Source organism: Carassius carassius, chromosome 12 (assembly GCF_963082965.1).
Source record: "Carassius carassius chromosome 12, fCarCar2.1, whole genome shotgun sequence".
NCBI classification, from domain to species: Eukaryota; Metazoa; Chordata; class Actinopteri; order Cypriniformes; family Cyprinidae; genus Carassius; species Carassius carassius.
In genome coordinates this window covers 30,639,530-30,659,556 of record NC_081766.1, presented here as the reverse complement: position 1 = coordinate 30,659,556, position 20,027 = coordinate 30,639,530, and the positions used below count along the sequence as shown (strand labels likewise).

Genomic DNA, 20,027 nt, shown 5'->3' with positions numbered 1-20,027 from the left:
GGTGTGGCTTCAGCAACAGTAGCTCCCGCCTTTTTGCCCATTTTCGATTGTCCGGGAGAGTCGCGCGTTGACGCACTGCCAAGATGGCGACGGCTCGCTCTGCACAATTTAAGCTTCAAAAACACACTTCAGGAGTCTACGGGTGACGTCACGGACACTACGTCCATGTTTTTATACAGTCTATGATTTTAACCGTCAGAATTAAAAGATAGAGAGAGATTGGGGTAAACTGATGGAGAGTGAGATGCCGTGAAGACAGACACTGAAGAGATAATATTACAAAGAGGAAGGGAAGGGGAAGCTAGAGAAAGAGTCAGTTTTCATAGCATCTTAAAATTTCACAGCGGGATTTACAGTGGGGGTCTGTGAGGATGTCTGATTGGACGAGGTAAAACAACCATGTTTAATAAGCAGAGCTCAAGAACCTCCCAGCAGAAGTGTTCAAACATTTAATGATCATGACACATGAATTAGCGCTGCCACTGACATCAGTAACCAAGGCAATTTATCAAGGACACCTTGGCATAGGATGTCAAGGACATGCTCTGCTACTACTTAAGTATAAAGGCATTTAGCAAATTAGCATTCAGTTTAAGTTTAATATACAGTAGCAAATAGTTCCTGGACACCAAAGCTACTTAAAAAAGTAATAAAGTATTAATTTAAATGCATATTGTAGCTCAATTGGTAGAGCACTGCCTTATCAAGCGCAAGGTTGGGGGTTCAAATCCCCGGGAAAACATGATATGTAAAAATTGACAGCCTGAATGCACTGTAAGTCGCTCTGGATAAAAGCGTCTGATAAATGTATTTATTAAATTTTTATTTATAAATTTATTTACTTATATTATTTAATTTAAATTTATTTATATTATTTATTTTTTTATTTATATATATATATACAGAGTGCGATTTGTGAAAAAAACAGAGGGGGGGATTGTTTTGAAACATTTTAATTCATAAAAATAAATCATGAGAACATGAACTAGATGACGTCATGCGCTAATTAGCATATTTATGACGTAAGTGCGTCGTATTGTACTGCCTCCCTATGCTTACATACTTTAATTTAATTTAGCCATATAATTTAATTCTCAATAAAACTGTTTTTATTACAATATTTTAATGTTTCTGTTGTCAGACAAAGGAATGAATATTATAATGACTGAAACGCGGTCCATTAAGACTACATAACCAGCTCTCAAACATTAATCTGCACTAATGAAATCAAATACACATACGATAAAGTCAGTGGTTGTGATGTGACTGATGTCGGCTATACGCTTGTAAAATAGAGTTAGAAACAAAAGAATATCTTTTTTTTTTTTTTTTTTTTACCTGAAAGTGCTGCTCCTCTCTGCGCTCGCTGAACACAGCAGAAGCAGAGAGAGAGGCTTGCGCTGGGAAACAGAGACCTCGCGCTCGTACGGCAGCACCAGAGAGTCTCAGAGACTAAATAATGATTGCCCAAACAGTCGCCAAGTTAGCAACTCCACTGCCCAGCGGACCGGCTTCAACCGTCTCGCAAGTGTTGATAGGCTATTACTCGTGAGGTGTAACCAATCAGATTGACATTGACATTGAGCAAGGCTACAGAGAGGCAGAGCAAGCCAAAGTAGCGCATTTTAAAATAAAATTGACTTTAATCAAACCACGGATCCGTGATTTTTTTTTGATCCGTCTCACCACTAGTGTAGTAGCACTGATCTTTGAGGGGGGGATAAATTTATCCCCACCGGGGATGAAATTAATTAAGCAGAGGCGGGGATACGTTGACCAGAAAGTTACATTTTTCTAGGCACTCAAAGCGCTTTACATAGTCAGGGGGTATCTCCTCATCTCCACCTGGAAGATGCAATGGCAGCCATATTGCGCCAGAATGCCAACCACACACCAGTTTACTGGTGGAGAGGAGACAAGAGTGATGAAGCCAATCAGCAGACATGGGGATTGTTAGGAGGCAATGATGGTCAGAGGCCAATGGGCGAATTTAGCCAGGATGCTGAGGTCACACCTCTACTCTTTTCGAAAGACATCCTGGGATTTTTAATGACCACAGAGAGTCAGGACCTCGGTTTAATGTCTCATCCGAAGGATGGTGCTTATTGACAGTATAGTGTCCCCATCACTACACTGGGGCGCTAGGACCCACACAGACCACAGGGTGAGCACCCCCTGCTGGCCTCACTAGCACTTCTTCCAGCAGCAACCTAGTTTTCCCAGGAGGTCTCCCATCCAGGTACTGACCAGGCTCAGCCCTGCTTAGCTTCAGTGGGAAACCGGTCTTGGGCTCCAGGGTGATATGGCTGCCGGCTATTACTAGCATATTGGCTGTTTATTAGTACTTATAAAGCACATATTAATGTCTTATTCTTACGGATGTAATGAAAAGTGACGTGATATACAGCCAAGTATGGTAACCCATACTCGGAATTTGTGCTCTGCTTTTAACCCATCCAAAGTGCACACACACACAGCAGTGAACACACACCCGGAGCAGTGGGCAGCCATTTATGCTGCGGCGCCCGGGGAGCAGTTAGGGGTTCGGTGCCTTGCTCAAGGGCACCTCAGTCGTGGTATTGAAGGTGGAGAGAGAACTGTACATTCACTCCCCCCACCTACAATTCCTGCCGGCCCAGGACTCGAACTTGTGTTGGATTGCAAGTCCAACACTCTAATCGTTAGGCCACGACTGCCCTCAAATGATTCACTCAACTCACGATGTGATACAATTCAGGATACTGGTTTCATGATATGATTTACTCATAATTTTTTATTTATATTTGAAAGACAAATTATAAAAAGAAAAGATGTCCTTTAATGATTGCTTAGACAAAATGTTACACATTTCTTTGTGAAATTTAAATGTGTCAAATAACAAAACTAAATTGACATTTTGAGGCTTTTCCATTTAAAATTAATTATAAATTATAAAATTATAAAGCCATTATATATAATCACAATAACAATCTAAGATGCTGCACACATGCAGCATGAGCAGCTTTTAATCTAAATTAGATTGTATAATTTCGAAAATTTATGCAAAAAAGAATGGTGAGACTATAGTTTTGTGAAACTTTACAACGTAAAACATTTCCATGAAACCAAAACAGCAGATGGACTAAATGAAAATGCAAATTCACTCTCTGATAGCAGGTGGCGCTTATGGAACAGCAGTGAGACAGCGTTTCCTTGCTTAAACAACTTTAATATCCATTACACAGAGGCAAGTATTTGAAAGGATAGTCTGTGAGCAAATTCAATTCTTCTTTAAGGAGAATAATTTATTCTCTGATTTTCAGCATGCATGTCGGGAAGGACATTCAATGGGAACTGCATTAACACAAATGACAGATGATTGCTTAGCACAGATTGATAACAATAACTTAGTAGTATTGTTAGATTTTAGTTCAGCTTTTGATGTAATGAATTATAAATTATTGCTGGAACTGAAATGTTATTAATGTACTTACAGTATTTAACGCCTTATTGCACAGGTTTAAAAGTTATCCATCTAATAGGAGACAATGTGTATTGTATAATGTAAGTTATTTCGAAGTGAAAGAGTTGCAATGTGGCATGCCTCAGGGAAGCTGTTTAGGACCATTGTTATTTTCTATTTTTACCAATGATCTTCATCTTTTTTTATTTATTTTATTTTTTTTATTGTGCAAGGACATTTATGAACGCATAATTTTAACACCAGGCATGCAACAAAGGATGTTTTTTTGCTTCCTGCTTCAAAAACTATTCCAAAGCAACGGACTGTAATGTATAGAGGAATGAAAATATGTAATGATTTGCCATCAGACATTACATATTTTTTTATTTTAAGCAAAAAGAGGTTTCAAAAATCTTTAAGGGAATATTTAATGGCACAATATACAGTAAATTGTTGATTTTTATGTTTTGAATGAATTTTAGGGTTTGTATGTTTTATTGACTTTGTATGTTTTATTGACCCCAGGAAGAATAGCCACTACTTTGGAAGTGTCTAATGGGGATCCAAATAAACAAATAAATAAACAGCACACATTTGTGGATCAGATTGCTTAACACTCATTAAAGGGAGAGTTCACCCAAAAATGAAAATTACCCATGATTTACTCATCCTCAAACCATCCTATTTGTATATGGCTTTTTTCTTTCAGATGAATACAATTCACAACAGACAGGTTTGTTCAAACTCGGAAAAACTCATTGTAAATTTAATAATTACACACCGGAGCAGAAAACAAATGCTCTAATCAATACTTAATTGTAATTTTTTAGTACTTAAATTGTCCAATCAATGTAATTGTCCAGTACTAGAGAGTTTCAATCAAAGACAGAATATACACATAAGACAACAGTGTGCTCAGGACTAGGTCTCTCTTTCCACTTTGTGCCTTTTTTTGAGTCATGACTAAAGCAGGTCCACAGCATCAGGGTGAAAGTCAGTTTAAACTATCACCTCAGCCTTGAACAAAACTCCCTGTGGAGAATCAAACAAACAGTCTGGGGGATAGAGAGCAGACTTACCTGCTACACAATCTACTTCATCTTCACCATTTTCACAGTCTCTTTCGCCGTCACACCGCCAGGACAGTGACACACACTTCCCTCCGCAGTCAAACTTCTCTGGAGGACACGTCTGTTTGACTGCTGTGGAACAGAAACAAATGTTTGAACATGTCAGCCTGAAACATGTGGCAAGTAAACCAACGGACATAGACTCATTTTGTTGATCTCCCTTTGTTCCTCAGATCTGTGCAGCCTGTGACAGAATGTAGGATTTCCATTCAATGTTGTTGTGACAAATATCATGTTTTTTAAGGACAGGGTAAGCAATTTAGGAGAGGCTAGCAATAGAAAGTTAGCTTTGAAAGCATAAGATCCCATACTCCCTGCAAATAACTCTCCAAAGCCACGCCTCCTTCAAAACACATGAACTCGCACAGGCTGAGCAGAGGCTAACCACTGGCACAATGACGGATGAAGCTGAGATTACCTCAACATCTTACAGTACAAAGCGCATACATAATATTACAATAATAACACATTCTGTACTCGCTCGGTCTGCAATAACGTAATGGAACATGCTGATGATGTGTCATGTCTGCGCAAACAAGGTGCATAGAGGTATGCAAATACGTACATTGACAGGCAGGTAGGACAGCCTATCATAGCCCTTGGACCAGGGGAAATAATTGGAAAAACATTTTATGGTCCTACGCCTTCCACAGACAATATAAATACAGAGTTCTGGCATGAAACTCTACATGGCGCAGTCCAATAGGTCTAACTCAATCTGACCTAATGGTATTGTCACATGGCACAGCTGATTGGTTCTGTCCTGTATCCATCACTGTGAGTATTGCATGGTCTGCCTAACTGAATAAAAAAAAATAGCAGCTATAATTATATAAGTTTAATGATGTGTCATGTTAGCAGTTTGCATTGTATGCAGGAGCGATTATTAAGCATATTAGCAGCAGCATTTAGCATCTGTGTTATACAGATGGAGATAAATGCAGTTTTGAGCATATTAGGGATTTCTAATATGCCAATATTGCATCATAACACTACGGAGACCAGAGGAAAAGCGGGGATTAAAGTCCAAAAAAAAAAAAAACTGACTTGAAATAACCTAACAAATCAAATGGTGCTAAAGCGAAACATCCAAGACAAGTTTTTCAAAGCAATGAAAAGAATGAAAGGAAAGAGTAAAGATATAAGGTAGCAAGTGATAGACATGTGTTTCAAATAAATGTTACACCATGCTGCTGCTGCGAACATACATGACACCACATAAAATATAAAAAGGTGTAACAATTTTTCCAGTTTAATAAAAGAACACTAATCAAATAAAGTAACAAACTGAATCATGCTACAGTTTTCAGACTATGAGACATTCACACTTCCCATAAAGGACTGATTTTGGTTCTTTTGTATTGCAAACATGATACTTAACTGAACTGCTGCTAATCATTATTCTTTTGACTATAATATTCAGACCATTGGTGCCCGTCTCACACCTAGATTGCCTACACTTCATAATTTCATCGTTATTGTGTTTAGGGCATATGCGCGAGTCAGGTTTACATTAATCTACACCCCACCTCCAGCAGCGTGGGGGTGTTGTAATGTTCGAAACAGTATACCATCGCTCAGCCTTTTCGAAATTCTTTTTGCAACCAAATGAAAAACTTAAATGAACTTCGTTTGAAGTATATAGGGGCCTTTACAGTTAGTTCTGAGTGAAATGCATTATGGGTAGTGTATTTCGGAGAAATGTGCTTGTGCGACGTGTGCTCTCGTTGTGGCATATAATTAAGAAAACCAAGAAAGAACATTTATATTCTGCTTCTATTTCAGTTCATTCAGGTCAGTCTACCCAAGAGTTTTTGTGCACTGTAACGTTGACAACTTTATCTGCACAACATTTACATTTAGTCATTGTGCAGACACTTTTATCCAAAGCGACTTACAATTGGGGGATAAATAAAGCAATTCTTCTTAAAGAGGCAAACAGACAGAGAAAGTGCTTGTAATACCACGTTTTAGGCATTGTTCAAAATAAGTACAAGCTAGAAAGAGAAGGAATAAATAAAGAGAAATACTTTTTACGATGAATCCAAGTAGTTTCAAAAGAGATGAGTTTTCAGCTGTCACTTGAAAATTCTGCATGCCGGATAGGGGTGGGGAAATCATTCCACCAGCCAGGAATGGCGAACGAGAATGTTCTGGGAGTGATTTTGAGCCTCTCTGTGATGGTACCATGAGGTGATGGTACTTCATTCACTAGCAGATCTCAGACTTCTGGATGGGATGTAGATTCAAAATAGTGAGTGGAACTAGGTGGGTGCTGAACCTGTGGCTGTTCTGTATGCAAGTATCAATGTCTTGAACTTGATGCGAGCCGCAACTGATAGCCAGTGCAAAGAGATAAAGAGAGGTGTATCATGGGCTCTTTTGGGCTCGTTGAAGACCAGTCGTGCCGCTGCATTCTGAATCTTTGTATGTTTGTGTGAACTCTCTTTAAGTGAACGGGGTCAGGTGGTTGATCAGCGAGTCTGTGGACCCTATTTTATCAGATCTGTCCCCCTCTCCTTCACAGTCACATTCAGTCTGCTCTATTTGGCAGGCTGTCTGTTGATATTAGATCACAGTTTGAGAGGTATCAGAAATATAGGCCCGGAGAGCCGCCACAGTCAATGAGTCTGCCAGAGCCATTCGACTGGCCTTTCATCATGAAAGAATTCAAAATGGCCCAACAAGTTATACCAATTAGCCTGGCCAATGACGTGCTGTATAAACTTTCTAGAAATGTGGAGAAAGGGCAGCTCTGCTTACGCTGTAATTTTTTTTTTCCAATGTGCTCTTGAGTGAATTTATTATTCATCACTGGATCGGTTTAATCATTTGAATGAGTGATACATGTGATTTCTACATTAATGCAGCACTTGTCGAACCTTCAGTATCATTCACACTGTCATTTATTTCCCTGACTTTATTATTTTATTGCATTCAAGTCAGCCTGGCTATGAAATAATGATAATCAACAGCGTCATTCAATTAAACTTTTTTTGGGGGGGGGGGGGGGGGGGGGGGTCTACATTCAGTAATGCTGTGTTTGAGTGTGCAGGTTGGAGGGTGTGTGTACTGTAAGTATAAAGGCACCAACTCAGGCATAGCAGATACTTACACGGCTAGAGGAAGTGAATTAATGAATGTTTTATTGACTAATCATTGTGCAAATGCACACAGAAAGAGCAAAATATCAGTGAAACATTTATGATTTTTAAGTTAAATAATTTTAATGCTTTAAGTATAGACTAATAGTTAAAACATCAACAGTAAACATTTAATCTGGAGCTTTGTTTCAACTACTACTGGGCTGTCTTGCTGTCTGTAGCCAATGTAGGCAGCTGATGGCATCTATCTGACATGGAACCTCATACAGTAAGTGACAGATTTAGAACGTTCTTCATAGCTTGTATCCCAATCAAAAACATGAGACTTAGTTCACAGCTGATACCCTTTTCACATTTCTGGGTTTCTCAAGTGGAATTCTTCATAGATGGGTTAACTTTTGGGTAAACCATTTGCTCTAATAGCGAAAGAAAGACTCAAAATAGGAAAAAAAAAATAGAGAGATTGATAACAGGAGTCAGGTGACAGAACAATGTCAAATTCATCATCAACCCCATTGCCACTTTGTTACAAACACTTTAACATCAGCGCTTACTATTTATTAAAAAAAAAAAACTTTTTTTTTTGTAATTTGATGCAAAGGTAATATAAGGATAAGGATAAACTTTATTTGTCCCCGAAAGGAAATTTGTCTTGGGCAATAATAATGCAAAGTGTATTGTTATTTGCAGGATTTACAGTCATTATGACCATTGAAATGTGTCAACACAGACTGTGAAAATTGTAAATTTTTTGTACAGTAAAATTTTGCTTTGCTAACGACACAAAAAAACAAGCATAAAAATACGCAGCACATGAACGTTTGGTGAAAGTAATTAGATGGAACTATTTTTACTAAACTAAATGTACAATTACAAAATGATTTAAAAATCATTTTTTGAATGATGACATTAATGGAAATAAATCTGAAATAAAATAAAATATATTTGTAAAAGAAAAAAAAAAAACTTAATAAAAACTTGATAAATAAAAAATTTGAAATTTGAAACTTAATAAAATAAAATACAAATGTTAGATTAAAAAAAAACATTAAAAACTTAATGTTGCTTTTTAAACACACACACACACACGCACAAACAAAACAAATAAATAACACAAATTCTAAACCATAAATTAAAATTAAATTGAAAACTGAAAATATAAAAATAAAGAATAGGCATATTGGGAATATTTATAAATTCTCTCTTTCAGTGTGTATACACACATACACACACACAATGGGGTCCATTGTTCACTGTAAAGAGATAACCTGCTATTGTCTCCATAAAGAGCTTTTTCTACTTCATGTAACTCATAAAATTCAGTGATATTAAATTAGATTTTTGGCTTGAATAAAGCCTAAGTGATGTTACCATTTTTAAGGTCATACCATAATACCCTTATTTCAGTGTTGTTCTGATTTTCATATACTGTTTGTGTGTGTGTATATATACAATCTTTTATTTTTGGGTCAATTATCCCTTTGATTGAATCATTTTTAACGTTATTTAACATTTTCAGGGCATTAGTACAGCCTGAATCTTAGCTCTGTTGTTAACCTTAGATTGTTATTGAAGAACGCAAGAAAAAAAGTGAAGAAATAAAGTCGCATGAGGGTGAGTGAATGATGACAGAATATTCATTTTTGGGAGAACTATCTCTTAAAGCAGACAAATAGCATAAAATGATGACTGTGGAAAAGTGGGAAAAGGTGAGAGAAGGAGAGTGAGAAAGCATGCGAGGAACAAATAACAAGGTCAGAAGAGCTTTCTCTGCTCCCATGTGACTTTGCACTTGTGCTGTATATCCAGTGAGTGTGAGGTAGGAGACAACGGTGTTATGAAAAGGTCACAGTGAACTCCGAGGAGACATCTGGCTTGGCTGATGACTATTTGATGAAGAGCTTCTTAACTCAACTTCACTGAAATCAGCAAATCATTCAAATATCGCTGTTAAACTCTAAACACATTAAATTGACCCCCACTTCTTGAAGCCAATTCTGTTGTCAGGGGAGCTGCCATATGGAAATAGAGCACAAGAATAGCATTAATGCAGTCACCTTTAACTTAAAGCTGCAGTGTGTCATTTCTAAGCCACAAGCGACACCAGAGGGAATAACAACAAACTATACTGTATATTAGCTCGATCAATGATCTCAGATTAAGGCATGAATATGTGTTTTTGAAACATTAACAATAAAACACATTTAACCCTTTGGTACACTTTGTCATTTTTTTTTTTACTCCATCAGAATGGTATAAAAAAATGTCAATGTTATGACACTTGCTATGTGAACACCACAGAATAATCATGGACATAATTCAAAAAGGTTAAATGGACCAGTCAAAAATTACCACAATGGAAATAAATAGAAAATTAATTTCCTCTAATGGAAACGTTTGGTATTGTGCCCAAACAAAATCTAACTGAAACTCATTTTTTGACATAACCTCAAATTTAGAAAACAAATTGTTTAGATTTATGGTTCAGATTTTCATGCAACTGTAGAGTAAAAAAAAATCATGTAAAAATTAAAATACATTCTAAAATCACATACATTAAAAATAGTATTATACAGTATGCATTTTTCATAAACTTAAACATCTATAACTTTAATTTCATTTTTAATTTACTTCAGATACATTTTGCTCATAAGAATTTCTAAGGATACCAATAATTATGGCCATCATGTATTAGAGGAAATTATTTATTGCACAATGTGGATTTATATATATATATATATATATATATATATATATATATATAATATAATGCATTTTTTAAGCAGTGTTTTAGTTCAGCTAGTATTATAGATCACTTCATAGACATATCGGTGAACTAGTAATAATCCTTTGATTATAGCTGGGTAATGCTACAGCCGGACAGATGATATACTGATGGAAAAGACTTCATGTAGTCCAGCAGTAATTTACTAAACATATATGACAGCATATGGCAGTCAATTACATAAAGTGGGGCAGCAAAACACTATTTGTGCAGTATTTTGACCTTAGAGATCACAAACATTCTTAGCTTTCGGTCGATAATGTTTTCCCTATGAAAAGGGGTTTGACTGTTTTTCCTTTTAAAATCCATTAAATCAGCTTTTATAATTCCTGTGTGTTTCCTTGCAATAGATAATTGTGCTGAACGCGGAAACGTCATTTATTTTTAAATAAGACATCCAGAACAGTGCTCCTACAGTAGTGTTTTACCAATGTGCGAGCACAAGATTACTACAGCATGAAAACTGTGTGTGACAGACAGAAAAGCTGTGGAAGCGGAAACGTTCGGCTGTGGCATAATAAAAGCTCAGCTGCTTTCGAACCGTGACACGCTCGTTCAGCTGCCTCGTTTCGCTTCGACGCCTTTCAGTCTCACCCTGCTTCATTCTACTATGTTAATAAATCATTGGCTCATCCATGAACATGATTTCTGCCCGAGTCCCGTTGACTTGCATCGACTGTGGGGATGAAGACGACAACTCCCATGATTCCACACTCAGTCACAGAGTCATCAGATCTGGTCTTTGTTTATATTGAATATGCGTCCTCTAATGGCAATTACATATTGTGCCTTCAAGAGCCCAAATAAAAAAAGTTTTCAACGTTATTTCAACCTGATTTAAGTTTCATAACAATATGTCACACTTAATATCACACAACTAAGTAATTTCACTGCAGATTCAACACTTACCAGTACTTAACATAATTCTGTTCTACTAATAAATAAGTTTTAATATGTATATATAACAATGCACAGCAGTTTTTCTATTACTGTAGACAGACAGATTGGAACAAGCATGGTTAAGAAACAGTCAAAGTCTGAGGATGCACAATCTCAGTACTGTCGTCTCATAATGTTTTTTTTTTTACAAGACCTGAATGCTGAAGAAGGTTGTTTGAGGCAAAACGCCAAACAAAGCCTTTGAGATATTGCTGGTAAAAAAAATGCTTCACTGTTTATAGCAGCTAGACAAATTAAACAAGAATGAGGCGACCACTGTGTTTTGCTAGACAGGTTCAGTGCGGTCATTGAGCTTTTGGAGAAAATATGTTGACTCGAGAGGATCCAATCATTCATTTGTTATTAGTTGTTATAGTCAGTATTTAACTAATTTCAGTCAACTTTGCATTATTCATGTCATATTTGGAACATTATGATAGCATACCAAGTCTGAAAGTCTGCGCAAAGAACTGTATGGTGTTTGCTAGAATTAAACATTTCTCAAAAGGGTCCATGCAAATTTGGAGATATATATAGATTGTGCTTGATATATATATATATAAGCTCACTAAATGCAAAGCTTCCATGAAGAAAACAGTTTCCTAGCAAATGTCTTTGAGCCAAGATAAATAAACAAGTTCAAACAAGATTAAGATTTAAAGGATAATGCACCATTACATTACACCACTTATTGCTATGCTTTTAGTTTTCAACATAAATAATTATGAGGACATGAACTATAATCCATTACAGTGTACAAAACAATCAAAGAAGATAAAAACTTCAACAATATTACAGAACTTTTTATGAAATGAATAATCCTATTTCATTTCCAATATAATCGGTAACAAATGAATTGAACATACTTTTCACTTTGGAATGGTGTGACTGACCAATAAAAATCAAGCATTTCAGAAAACCATATTGATTCATTTTGCTTTCTTAAAAGTGGTTGGAAATCAGAAGATTAATCATGATTATTTTATTCTATTGACAGCACTAGTGTTAAACAGACAAATAAAAGCCTCAAATACAAGCCAAATAAATATGCATTGTAAAAAAAATAGTGTAATTTTAACTGTAAAATGATGTAAAAACTGTCAGTAGGTTAACAGTAAATTACTGCACTATATGCAGGGAATAGCTGTAAACTGAGCAAGAGATGTGGACTAGTCATGGATTAATACTCCGTCTAATGCATAACAACTATTTAAGCAAACAAACCGACTTCCACATAAACACAATCCCTAATTGTTTCTTCTATCTTGCCGATCAGCTAATGGTTTTCAGAAAGCATCAGTCTTACTGTGTGAATTCATTAGAAGAACTTTTGTTGAAGTGGCCCTTGAGTATTTATTCCATTTAAATGCATCAGGAGACTCTTTTGTTTGGCATTTCTGTTGAAGATGCTTCTTAAAGATTATAAAATCCTATTAGCATGCAAACTACTTTCTCAAAACAGCCTACGTAAAATGAACAGCAGTCTACTGATGAAGGGAACAAACACAATAATATGCACATGCATTAGCTGGAGGTAAATTACTTATTATTTCTGTCTACATCACTGGCATCCACAAAATGAACATGAAAGAACATGATGGTCTCTTTCTGCTGAAGTTAATGCAGACATGGAGCGGAAAGAGCAGAAATACCGCTGGGACGGCTCATATCTGAACTGCAGTCAATCTAAGATGACGTTTCATTTTGTACAGCTGCGCTCCTCACCTACATATGCCACCGTACTGTAGTCATGGAAACACGGCCATGGTTTTATTGTGCCATTCAGAAAATACACATATTGGACACATTAAATCATTGTGATCCGTGTCTATTTTTTCACTTGTCAAAACAGCCACAAGAGGTCTATTTGACAGACTAAACCTGTTTGAGTGAACTGATGTACTCATGTGCTCAGCTGAACACACTGAAACAGCTTAAGTACTATGGCTGCTGGAGAAAGCAAAAGTAATAAGCTAAAAAGCATAATTCAAAGCATGACGTACAATCATTGTAACACATGGCCTTGTATGATGTATTGCTTTTATAAAACAGCATTTAAAAAATAATATATATAAGACATCAATATATTATTATTATTATTATTATTAAATATACTGGAATATTAATGACAACAGCAATAATATTATTAAAATAATAGTTACAAAAATAGCTAGGTATAGATAGACAGTAAGGCACCACATCCAATAAAAAGTTTGACTTATCAACAATAATAATAATAATAGTATACATCATTGGACTATAAATATAAAATATTGCGCAATTACTATTAAAATTAACAATAATAATTTATTTGTTATATAATTTATTCAATAAATAGTTATATGTATTATAATATTGCTAATATATATATATATATATATTTTTACTTTATTTGGCATGGTGTCATCTTATTAAACAACAAAATACTTTCTAGTACTTTTTCTAATCCTAAAACTTTCCGCTTTTTCCAGGTTTAAATGAGATTTTGTGTCACAGATGTTGAGCGTGAAGACTTTAGTTCCTCTGCCTGGTTCATTAATTCATTAAACTGTTTACAGCTGCCAAGCCATGCAGCAACTTGGCGTATTAATATATAATTCAGCTGATGTGTGGTCACAGGTGTACGTTCACAATGGCTTTGAGCTGTTCTTGTTGGAACTATTGTGTACAGTATAATAATCTTATGCTTCATGCTTCAGACCAGAAATGCTAGATTCTTTCTTACATATTAACATACTTAAAAGAAAGTATGGACAAACATATCAAATAATGGTATATGTGCCACAGGAAAAAACTTTTTTTTTCTTCTTCAGTTTTACCGTTATGAAGTTTCATGTTAAGGCAGAATTTAGCTTTTTACTCATTCATTTTTAATGGAATTTAGCATACACAGCCCATTCTTTTAATATCTCTCATGTTTTCCCACTGAATATATCACTGAACAGATATTTCTCAACTGGTTGGGGATGGCGACTGAATCATTCATGAGAAAAGTGCACATGCAACGGCAAAAGGTGAAATTTTATTAAATAAATACTAGATGAGCTGACCCGATGAACTTCCCCTGAAAAAAATAACACTCCTATAACTTGTTCCAAGGGCACGAAATCCATTGAAAATAATGAATTCTGTGTTGCTTCTACTGTAAGTTCACACTCTGATTTTGAACCTTGAATACGGTCACAAAGCCATTCATTCATTCATTCACAGAGTTCATTCAGTGTACATGACTTGATGCTACATGAACACTACAAGATCACATTTATCAGACAAACATAATCAAGCTGCTGCACAACAAACACACTGGGTGGCCAATCAGTGACTGAGAAGCCGACTCCACTTCAGGTGTGGTTTACAGCGGCGTGTTTATTATTAGTAGCCTAAAGGAATCTTCTGGGTTCAATACAAGTTTAACCCCTTGGATTACCAAAAAAAAAAAAGAGAGATTTTACATGTGCCACATGTGACAGTAATGCATTATAGATGGTTCTATTCTAGAGGCTTGTTTTGTTGGTATAAATTACTATAGGTTGGTTCAGTGATGTTAAATCATTTTTTTACCATTCAATTTAGATATTACCATTTTAGGTTGCCCCTATTTTCAGTGTATAAAGCAGCTCCACACAAGACAATAGAGTCATTATTCAGCTCTAATTAGTTCAGTGTTGATTCAGTTCAGTTGCAATGCACTGTAGAGGCTTAATCAACTGAAATGTGAAGCTTGTATTTATATTAAAGCACTTATATTAAATCTTCTGTTTAAAAATATGTAATTGGATGTTGGAAGTTGTGTACATGATTCTTTTAATGCTGCCACTATTTGCCTGGCTGACTTCCATTAGTGCCAGACTATAAACATGATTGTGCTTGATTTTGCAAACAATTGTATTTCTCAACACTGGGCCTCGACAAACTTCCAAATTTCAAATCTTAAAATTATTTAAAACCAGAAGAGCCTTAAAATATTATCTCGGACACAGAGATATCTTGAGAGGCACTGCTTTAAATAGATAAACTTAAGCAATAAGACTTTTATGATGTGACTTACTGCAGGTGCCATCCGCCTCATCCGATCCGTCCGGACACTCAGGTTCTCCGTCACATCGCCAACGCCCAGGAACACACTGACCATTCGCACACAAAAACTCTGAGGGAGCGCAGGTGTTCTTCACTGGAGAAAGAAAAGAGAGAGTTAAAGGTTTGTACACTCTCTAAGCAACAAGCATCCATTTAGAGCAATGCAGAACTCTGGGACCACATTGAAATGATTTGGTATTTAAAAACGAAAGATTAATAATTAATAATAATAATAATAATAATAATAATAATTCCATGATGTAAACTGAAGAAGGAACATTTAAAGTCCTCATGAAATCAAAATGGAATTGTTTAGTATGATAAACTAACACGATTATAGCACGTCAATAAACACTATTGTGACGTCATCGCAGATCATGTTAAATTTATCCCCACCAAGGATGCCGCACAAGTCCTGAAAAGTGAAGCCAAATCAGTCGAATGAGTCTGTGGGTGTAAATAAATTCCCAGGTAAAATGATTACTCACAAGGCTGATGTGGATGGCCAATGGCTCGCAATAATCTTACACACAAAATATTTTTCTTTTTTATTCATGTGTATAATGTTCGCTCCCAGAACAAGGATCTTTTGGAGGCTGTAACAAATGTCATAAATGACCTCAAATCTAGATATGGTGATTGGTGGTGATAATAACATGATTATAACCGGATGAATATATAGATAGACATCCTTGTTTATATAGTATTTCTCATATGAACAATATTATTCAAGACTTCTGTTTATCAAATTCCTTAACTGCTATAAGGAGAAAATTTAACCCCACTGCCAGACACTTTTCATGGTTTGAACCAATTGCCACTTCAAAATCGAGAACCATATTCTTTCAAGTTATGCAACTAAATATTTCAGGTGCCCCCTTAACAGATTATTGTGTGATTAATTTAATTGTAAAACAAAATAAGAATCTTCTAAGGATATTGGAAATTTCATGCTGATTTACTAAATGATAATCAGTGTTTGAATTGAGGGGGGGGCTGGGGTGGATGGATCTCCCATAAGCATCAAGGGACCCCCATAAAGTCCAAAAACTTTACTTGGAGTTCCCCTGGTTTCAAAATACAAAACAAAAAAATACTATAATACTTGAAACACGAAACTAAAAGTATTGATTTCTGATTTCTTACAGCGTTGCACATTATAACCAATCACGCATGATTCTGTTGAGTTTATGAACACAATGGCCAATCAGAGGTGTCCACATTAGTCATCGCTGAAACCTCTGAAAGTTTTTGCGCACACATGCTAAATGAATCTCGCAAATTTTCTCATCGTAAGCGACAAAGTGCAGATGTATGAATTCCGTAAGTAAGCGATTGATTTATCATACAGTGTATGGACAGCTTCATTGATTATAACAGGGATTCTGAATGCTTAATCTCTGGCTGAGTGAAGTCAGTGATAATATTCTTTAATGCGAATGTTCTTTGCCCACTTTCTCCATAATTTACTCGCTGTTTGAATAACTATGTAAATGAAAGCTTTTGAATTTATAACTTAAGAATGTTTTTATTTAGTTGTGATCACTTTACAAATTCAGTCATGTTCAAATATTTCCTGACATCATATTAGGTACTTCTCTAAACAGGCGGGTATACGATGTGTGTAGTTTATACATTACACAAACATTAGGCTACTTTTAGATTTGCAGTTGGTTCACACTCCACCGGTAGGTAGATATTTAATTCTTCTTTGCTCCATGATAGTTTGGTACACTAAATTAAGCGATAACGAGGATAAGACAATCTTATTTAAACAAACCCAAAAAAAGATTTTTGTGGAGAAATATATATTTTTTAGTATTATTATTATTTATTTATTTATAATTTATTTAATTATTTTTGAAGGGTGCATGGGGGGGGTTGTCTGATTAGGGGACTAATGACTACTAATGTACATAATGACTACTGTACCTATATTAAAAAATAATAGCTGAATTTAAAGTAAAAAAAAAAATGCTGAGTGGTATTTAATGGGAATACTTGTTGATTTGTTGGTTGCTGATTGGATGGAACCTTCAGATCTGTTGACTGTATGAAAGGGTCGGGTTTAAGCAAAATAAATGACTGGAGAAGTAATTTATTTTTCACCTACTAACTAAAGAAAAGACTGCAAGACCAAGCTGTGATATTTTAGACACAAATGAAAAACATTTAAAATATGCATGGATGAATTGTTCACAAGATAAGTAACCTGCATTTAGAAAAAGGACAGGGTGAATTCTTATTTTATGCCTATTTTGCTTGTGTAATAGTGCTGCATTCACTGATCTGAGCAGACGGAGCTGTATGCATCAGAGCATGGACAACAGTCTGGAGCTGCAGATATTATATACAGAGGCTTGCTCTCCACCTGCCGAGTTCTCACAAACACTCACAGACATTCAGTGGGCGGCAATCACAACATCCTAACACAACTCCACAAGACCTGTCGACAAACCTGAAGGATCTGCTGTGGCAATGCTGCATCATTTTCTTTCTCCACAGTTCTGTGAGGCTTCCTATTGTCCTTGGACTCTGGTAAAGTGTGGGGCAGTAACCAACCAACAGTGACATGTCTAATCAGACAGAATGCACCTGCAGCACTCCCCGAATCCTCAAGCTGTGCATCTGACTCATCTGAGAATGTGTTTCTAATGGGAACAGTACTTCAGAGACTCTCTTTCCCCTCACAACAGGAAGCACGCATTTATTGAACAGACTGTAATCACGATAGACCCTTTGGCTCACTTTAGAGATGCACTGACCAACTCTTTCACTCTTTTCACTTCACTCTTTTCTAATGCATGTCTGTGTGTGTTGTTTTAAATGCAATTTTACATTAAATAAGTTTTTAGTCTTTTTAGTCATGCTACTGCATAATTTAATAATTTAAAGAAAAACATAATATAAAATGATTTACATGGTTTCTTTTAAGAAATGCTACTGCATGATTGAATTTAGTAGAAAAACATCAGATAAAATTCCAGCTCAAGTAAAATATTATTTCCAATTCATTTTGACCACTTTACGAGCACATTTTGCTGAAAATTCACATGCACTGATTGTGTTTGCCCCCTTTTTCTATGACTACAGACGCAGCTGTTAAATTTAAGAATATGTAATATGACCTGATTTTAAAAAGTACATTTTTTTGTTTTTATGAAGAAAATGTGAGTGGTCAAAAAACATCACCACACAAACAATGCTGCTACTGAATTAAAACAACACTGAACTTAACTGAGTGGAACAATAACATTATCATCTTCTATAAAGCTGCTTTCAGCTGAATTGAATTCATTTTGCTGATGAACTTTGCAGCATTGACCTTTTTATTCAGCTGAATTGAATCAACACTGAACTAATTAGAGCTGAATAATGACACTATTTTCTTCTGTGGAGCTGCTTTATATACTGAAAAATGGTTATATCTAAATTAAATGGTCAAGTCTACAATTTTAACATCACTGAACCAACCTATATACAGTGATTTATACTAACAAATCTTTTTATGGGTTCAATCAGGTAAGAATAACTCTTACGAATAAAAATAGCATGTTGCCACTTTTTACAGTATACAGCAGTGGCGAGGTCAGAAATTTTAAACTGAGTGGACCTTGGTGGAATAGGGTGGACCTGAATGACTACTCTCGAATTACACAAATTTTACAATATAGGATAAAATCACTATACAGTTCAGATAAGTTAAATGTGATTGATTGTTACCCAACAAATTCATGAATATACAACAAAATACATTTATAACAAGCAGCTACAAGGAAGACAAATATAGATATTGTACTGCAATATGACCACTGTAGCAAGACATCAGTGTTCAGTAATTGTGTTCATTTTAAACTGGAATAACCTGGTTCACTAACTTACTGAGCAACGGCCAAATTTCTGACAGCATTATACTTTGAGAGCGATCAGATGTTGCTTACATTCAGGGGCGTAACCATCTTTTCAAACGCGAGGGGGACAGAAATTACATATATATAAAACATTACAATATAACATTTCTGTTATCTATATAGCCTACCAGTCAACAGTTTTTGAAGAGTAAGATTTTTAATGATTTTATAGAAGTCTCATCTGCTCACCAAGCCTGCATTTATTTGATCCAAAGTACATCTAAAAAAAAGGTAATATTGTGAAATATTTTTACTATTTAAAATAACTTTTCTATTCGAATATATTTTACAATTTTTCCTGTGATCAACAGTGAATTTTCAGCATCATTACTCCAGTTTTCTGTGTCACATCCTTCAGAAATCAAATCATTCTAATATGCTGATTACCAATATTTAAAACAGTTTGAGTACATTTTTTTTCAGTGTTCTTTGATGAATAGAAGGATCCAAAGATCAGCATTTATGTGAAATAAAAAGACTTTGCAACATTATACAGTGTATCATTCAAAATCTTAGAGTCAGCATAATTTATATTTTTTGGAAAAGAAATTATAGAAATTAATACTTTTATTTAGTAAGGATTCTTTAAATTGATCAAAAGTGATGATAAAGTAAGGGAAGTCGTGGCCTAATGGTTAG

At 35.5% G+C, this 20,027-nt stretch overlaps 1 protein-coding gene and 1 pseudogene across 2 annotated transcripts in view; both read right to left on the bottom strand.

The window, feature by feature from the left end:
- LOC132155211 (low-density lipoprotein receptor-related protein 8-like) overlaps positions 1 to 20,027 on the bottom strand; it is an 86,723-nt gene that overhangs the window by 42,552 nt on the left and 24,144 nt on the right. For both annotated transcript variants that reach the window (XM_059564074.1, XM_059564075.1), the window contains exons 3-4: positions 15,449 to 15,571; positions 4,522 to 4,644 (exon numbers count right to left, since the gene is read on the bottom strand). In XM_059564074.1, the coding sequence (XP_059420057.1) occupies positions 4,522 to 4,644; positions 15,449 to 15,571 (246 nt within the window). The remainder of the gene's footprint in view (positions 1 to 4,521; positions 4,645 to 15,448; positions 15,572 to 20,027) is intronic.
- Positions 2,198 to 2,314, bottom strand: LOC132155441 (5S ribosomal RNA; annotated as a pseudogene).